The sequence below is a fragment of the Nanorana parkeri genome, unplaced genomic scaffold (genome assembly GCF_000935625.1).
Source record: "Nanorana parkeri isolate BGI_ZX_2015 unplaced genomic scaffold, ASM93562v1 scaffold1101, whole genome shotgun sequence".
Taxonomy (NCBI): Eukaryota; Metazoa; Chordata; class Amphibia; order Anura; family Dicroglossidae; genus Nanorana; species Nanorana parkeri.
Window position 1 is genome coordinate 117,084 of NW_017307369.1, and position 6,000 is coordinate 123,083.

General features: G+C 40.5%; 1 protein-coding gene across 1 annotated transcript in view; it reads right to left on the bottom strand.

The window, feature by feature from the left end:
• POLK (DNA polymerase kappa) overlaps positions 1-6,000 on the bottom strand; it is a 39,445-nt gene that overhangs the window by 25,193 nt on the left and 8,252 nt on the right. The window contains exons 4-6 of the mRNA XM_018567836.1: positions 5,136-5,267; positions 4,659-4,824; positions 3,681-3,920 (exon numbers count right to left, since the gene is read on the bottom strand). Of these exons, the coding sequence (XP_018423338.1) occupies positions 3,681-3,920; positions 4,659-4,824; positions 5,136-5,267 (538 nt within the window). The remainder of the gene's footprint in view (positions 1-3,680; positions 3,921-4,658; positions 4,825-5,135; positions 5,268-6,000) is intronic.

A 6,000-nucleotide genomic window follows, 5' to 3' on the forward strand; every position in this document is an offset into this window, starting at 1 on the left:
TAGGGTAATAGGTTATAAACAAATTGCACTAAGAATAAAGTCACCTCAGGAATGAGCTATAATCGTGCACAGAATACCTCAGAATACATAATAAAGTAATAAACTGATCAGAATGTAATTTAGAAGGTGACAGTTAATTTGCTTATCGTGTGTTCCTGCGCTATTCATTAAGCGGTAAAACTAATCAACTGCAGCTGAGAAAGTAAACACCACAAAGAAAAAGCAGCAGTTGCCAGGTAACAAGTCAGAGACCCACACCACAGAGTCTTCACTTACCATTGGCTAATAAGGACAAAAAAAAATGGAACTGCTGACAGCAGAACAAAAATACACAACCATTGTCTTCAGCTTGGGTCTCATGGGCAGATTTTAGGCGAGCCCAATGTTTTCCTTGCAAGAGCTCAATAGATATTACTCATACTTTAAAGACACTGCAGGGTGACTCGCTTTATAGAAACATCCTGGTCGGACACGAGAATATTATTGGAACTATGTAATAAGGCCGTGCAAACATTAAGAACTTCAATAACCCACAGTAAGAAATCAGAGAGCATCTATGACTAGGAACAGATATTCTGGTGGCCAGTTTGCACTGAGGTACTGGGGCCTTAAAGTAACACTAAACTCAAGAGTTAAATCTAAAAAATGCATTCAAGTACCTTAACTATTAACAAAAAAAAATCATCTCTGAATTGGTGCTGACACTGCCCTTCCTTCTGGATGGGGGCTACAAGCTCACATTAATTAACTAATTTGTATTAAAATTATAATACATCACAGGAACAAGCTCGGAGTGGTGGCTACTTTACAACACACACAGGGACCATGGAGAACAAAAGAAGTCACCCTTCAGAAGGAAGGACAGTGTCAGCACCATTTCAGAGATTATTTGAGGATTTACAGCTGAGTGATACACAAATAAGATACATTTTTGTTAGCTATAGATGCTTTCATATTTTTTACTGTGGGTTATTGAATTTCTTAATGTTTGCACGGCCTTATTACATAGTTCCAATAATATTCCTGTGTCTGACCACGATGTTTCTATAAAGCGAGTCACCCCGCAGTGCAGTGAGTTTAGTGTCACTTTAATTGCACAGCAGGCCCCATAGAGCTGTCATTATGGTCAGGGGCCTGCTCAGAGACTGTTCAGGATCTTGACTTTTCAGGAAGTTATTGAGCATGGGGCTGCTGTAAATGTTTTTAGAAGTGGCAGAACAAAGCAGGGTGTGATAAGAAGATGAGCTACACCTAATAAATACCAACTGTTACCATGTTGTTCCCTAGCATTCTCAACATAGAAATGGTGTTGCAACATCACCATATAAGGATAATCTTATATTTTTTACAGTTAATATTTTATCAATTAGAATAAAATAATTAGGAGAGATAAAATTGTCAACGACAGAATTAGGTCTTGTGTCGACAGGCTTTTGATGGCTTCAGAATTGCTTCTCTGCAAATACAAGGCTATGGCAATGAAATGTCCGCTTGAAACAAGTCAACTGTGTCTGCAAAAAATTCTGAATGATTTCGGAATCGACTCAGGGCCTGTTCACACCATGTCTCACCACTGATTTGCGTTTTATTGCACACCACCTCACAAGTATGGTGTGAACATGACACCTAAGTGTTTTCTATGTCCTCTTTTAAAACAATGCATTTGTCAATGCACATGGTGTGAACAAGCTCTTAAACGGATATCAAAATCAAGTTGTATTTGCCCATCAAATTTTGTTGACTCTGGCCTACTGTTACATTGCTCATTATAATTCTGTGATTGTCAATTGTAAATGTATACAGTAATGAGTTAAGCGCTTGTGCATAAGTCTTTCCCTGTGGGCTTCTGGATGGTGATCACTGGTCCCACATAATTACTAAATTCATAAATATGGTGGATCTTGGTTCGTATGTCTGTGAAGGTTCTCATTCATCCAGGTCAAGGTATATCTGTAAAAAAATAAGTCAAGGCAACTGGACTTGCTGTATTTTTCTTGAAGACATTTCACTGGACATCTGACCAGCTTTCTCAATTCAGAATGACAGTCATTCTGAATTGAGAAAGCTGGTCGGATGTCCAGTGAAATGTCTTCAAGAAAAATACAGCAAGTCCAGTTGCCTTGACTTATTTTTTACAGATATGGATCTTGGTTCGTTTTGAATGCCAAACTATGTGCTAGCAAAAACCCTGCTTTTTAATTTCTCTTGCACAGGATAGAAAAAAATAATAGGACCTATGTGAAATCACTTCTCCCCAGCATGTCATAGTTGGACAGGTATGAATCATTAAAAAGCCTTCATTCCAGGTGCCAGCAATGATTATGCAATGGTGGAAGATAATCACAGTATTGCTTCCAGGAAAGAGTGATTTGAAAGGAAACCTGTTCTACCTGTGCTGTCTTAGCTGATCGCCTCCAAAAAATGCAAATGGCCTATCATTTTAATCCTCTGGCTTCAATACTTTGTGACTCAAAGTATAGAAGATCAAAATGACTGACAGGAAACAAGCATTTTAAAGTGATATTAAACCTTTGGGGGTTTTTTATGCATGGGAGGCCCACATGGGATGCAGATCATTGTTTCTTTTTTTAATGTTTCAATTTCTTGGTCTCTAGTGGGTCCCTGCATCGCTCTCCCTCCCTGCATGGGTGCCTCCATCAGCTAAGCAGCTTCTGTGGAGGAGCCAGTGTGTGCATGTTTCCGACCCTACCCGCAAGTAGCTGTTAGTCCATAGACACACACAGTGTGCAGCAGGCCATGCCCCTCCTCTCCTCTCAACAGTTTGACTGACAGCAGAAAAAGCCTATGGCTCCTCTGCCGTCAGTATTCTTCCCCCGCAACTAGGAAGTTCAGGGAACGCAGAATCACTTCAGTGGCGGTGACAGGGGTGTTCAAATGTATGTGTGGGGGGGGACACAAAAATATACTAGGCATTTTATTTACACAACCCACCTACACAACCTCCACGGGTAGGCAAGGACAATTTTGTTTATCCAGGGTTGGCGATCTACTTATTTGCATATTAGAACCCCTCCTAGCTTCTTGCATTTAAAGGAGAACTATGAGGTGAGTGCTTTTCACTCACCTCATAGTTCTAGCCGACCTGTGACAATGAGACTGTCACAGGTCGGCTCAGTAGATCGGGAGGTGAGCGAACACATACCGGCATTCGCTCACCTCTCGATCCTGTCACGGCTCTCTGCCGTGACAGGGGAGGGGCTGGATTCCCCCCTCCCCGCCAGCGCTGACTGGTGGAACGGAGGGGGCGGGTACAGCTGGCTCTGCCTCTAGATAGGCAGAGCCAGCTGTCAGTCACGCAGCTGGGCGGATCCCGGCACAATTGTCGGGATCCGCTTCAGCTGCGGCGTCTCAGTATACCGCGAGCAGCAGCTTGCGGAATTCTGAGCCTAGGGTGAACTATGGGGGAAAAGCCTTAACCCCATAGTTCTCCTTTAAGGAACCAGGATGCACTGAGTGGTGTCAATGATAATGATAGTAAAGATTAAAAAATCTGAGCAGCATCTGCAATTTTAGGATGAACTGGCTTACCTGGGAATTGCACAGTCCCAAAATACAGTGTAGAGGAAGGTAGAAACCTGCATAATTACTTGATACTGTATATTGCATCCTTCAATTTTACAATTCACAATGGTTGCATTTACAGGTCTATACATTCATACCTGCGCTAGCAGTCAAAGAGGTTTTCTGTTCAATTCGGAATCTCATTTCATTCACAGCTTCTTCTGCTGACGTCCCAAAGACCATCACATTTTCCACAGGTTCTTCTACCTTTGCTGGATCCGACAGGGACTGAGGTATGGTTTGTTCATTCAGGAAGGAAGGACTGTCTTCAAATAGCACTGGAGATGTGCATTGTGTCTGTTCTGGTTCACAAGTTCCTGTAGTGGTCAACACACCTGCTATCACCAAACTACACAATTAAGTTGCTAGTGTACTTCCACCCTTGCAGCAACAGTTTGGAAAGGACCTTTGGTGTCGAGAACTTGAGTGGCCTGCACAATGTCCTGACTTCAGTCTTAATGAACATCTTTGGGGTTCCCTGGAGTGCAAACTGCAGATTGGATCTTCTTATTCAACATGAATCTTAAAAAGAAAAGCTTTCCCATCACAGTGGAGGCTGTTATAGCCACAAAGGGGGTGGGGGTAACTCCATATTAATGCCATGGTTTCGGAATGGGATGTTCAACAAGCTCTTATAGGTTTTAAGGTCGGATGTCCACAAACTTTTAGCCATATGGTGATAGTGACAGAGATATCACTGCTTACTTGCAAAGTGAGAGCATGCATTTTTAAATTATTGGTCTGACCAACAAGTTCAAGAAAATTGCTGAATCATTTGCATAAGTATTAGAAACACAGGAGATCAGGGAATTATTATAATGCCTCAGGAATTCAAGAACTACATACAAAAACTAAAGTCCGTTAGTCTCCCTTTACTTGCTAGTAGGAAGAAATTTCTAGAAGATCTTTGCAGAGCTGAAGCCATGAAGTCATGGCCGTAGAAACAAGCATAGTTTTATACAAAGGTTGTCCCACATTCCTCTATCCAAAATAAAATGAGTCAAACACAGTGATGTTTATGAGGGCAAAAGAATCCCATCAGAGGACTCGAAATCCTCAACTATTTTGTACTCTACCTGCTGGTGAGTTATCTTTCTGTAAAGTGCCAGTTTTATTAACATATCTTCTCCGCTCTTCTGGCCATGTCAACCTTTCCTCCAAATGATTGGTAATGTCCAAATAGGCTTCATCAAGACTAAGAGGCAGAAAGTTGGGATCATACTCTGCAAAGACTTCTCTAACCTGAAGAAAGGAAATGAACATTAGGATAAGATTTGGTGAAAACAGAAAAAAAATATGCATTTTTATACATTTCTAGCAGAAGTAAATAGGAACCTGCACAGTTTGGTTACAGGTTGAATGAACCCACAGCTGATAATTCAGTTATGGGTGGTTGCACATGCTGGCCCTCGATCTCAAGACTTCACTAGCAAGGAGGCCTTATTTCATGAATCAAAAAGGTAGCACTATGTTGTTCTCTCATATATAGGATACAAAGTTAAATTTTTTTATATTTGAATTCTGATAATATTTGCATAAAAAGATATACACACCTCTTTGCTTACTTCTCGATATTTGTCGAAATTAAGTGGAACAATGATCAGATTGGGGCACAATTTCTTTGCGATGAATCCTGGCATAGCTGCACGCACACCAAACCTTCTTGCCAAATAATTTGAAGTAGACTTTAAAATGATGATAAAAATGTATGATGATGATGATAAATTCAACAGAATAGAAATCTTAACATATATCTCAATACAAAAATTAAACAAAATTTGTTGTGGCAAATGTTCCTGTAGTATCAAAAGGTTTATTCCTCTTTTATACTTTGTCCTGCATTTAACTGAATTATGCCAGCATGGCGTATCCACAGACACATCTGTCCTAGGGTGACCTTATACAGTATACTCGGGTTCCACTGCCGTGTTTTCACCCTTTGCTGCGCACTCCTAAACTTGACTACAAGCAGCCAATGCAACACTGTCATGTTCAACCACCAGGGGAGCATTTACAGGACGTTCAAACAAGAGTCTACAGCACGCATGGGGTGAAAACTAAACAGTTTTTTTCAATTAAAAAATATAATGCAATCCTTTTTTATTTGCAGGGTTCTATTGTGTTGTAGGAGTTTAGTTCTACTTTACTGCTGTTTTTCTTGCTAAAAACCCCCCACAAAATAACTTGAATTTTATTTAAAAGGCTGAAGAAGAATTCTAGAATAGTTCAAAAGGAGGATATGATTGGGAGGATGTTTAAAAGTGATACATTGTTAAATGAGCTTTATGGGGACAATTTACTACTTTTACTAACGTTCTGTCTTATCCATTTTGCCTGGTTCCATATCCTCTCAGAAACAGAATTTACTTTAACACTTTATGGCTGCGAAGCGACAGGTTATTCTCAGTTTTTGAAATC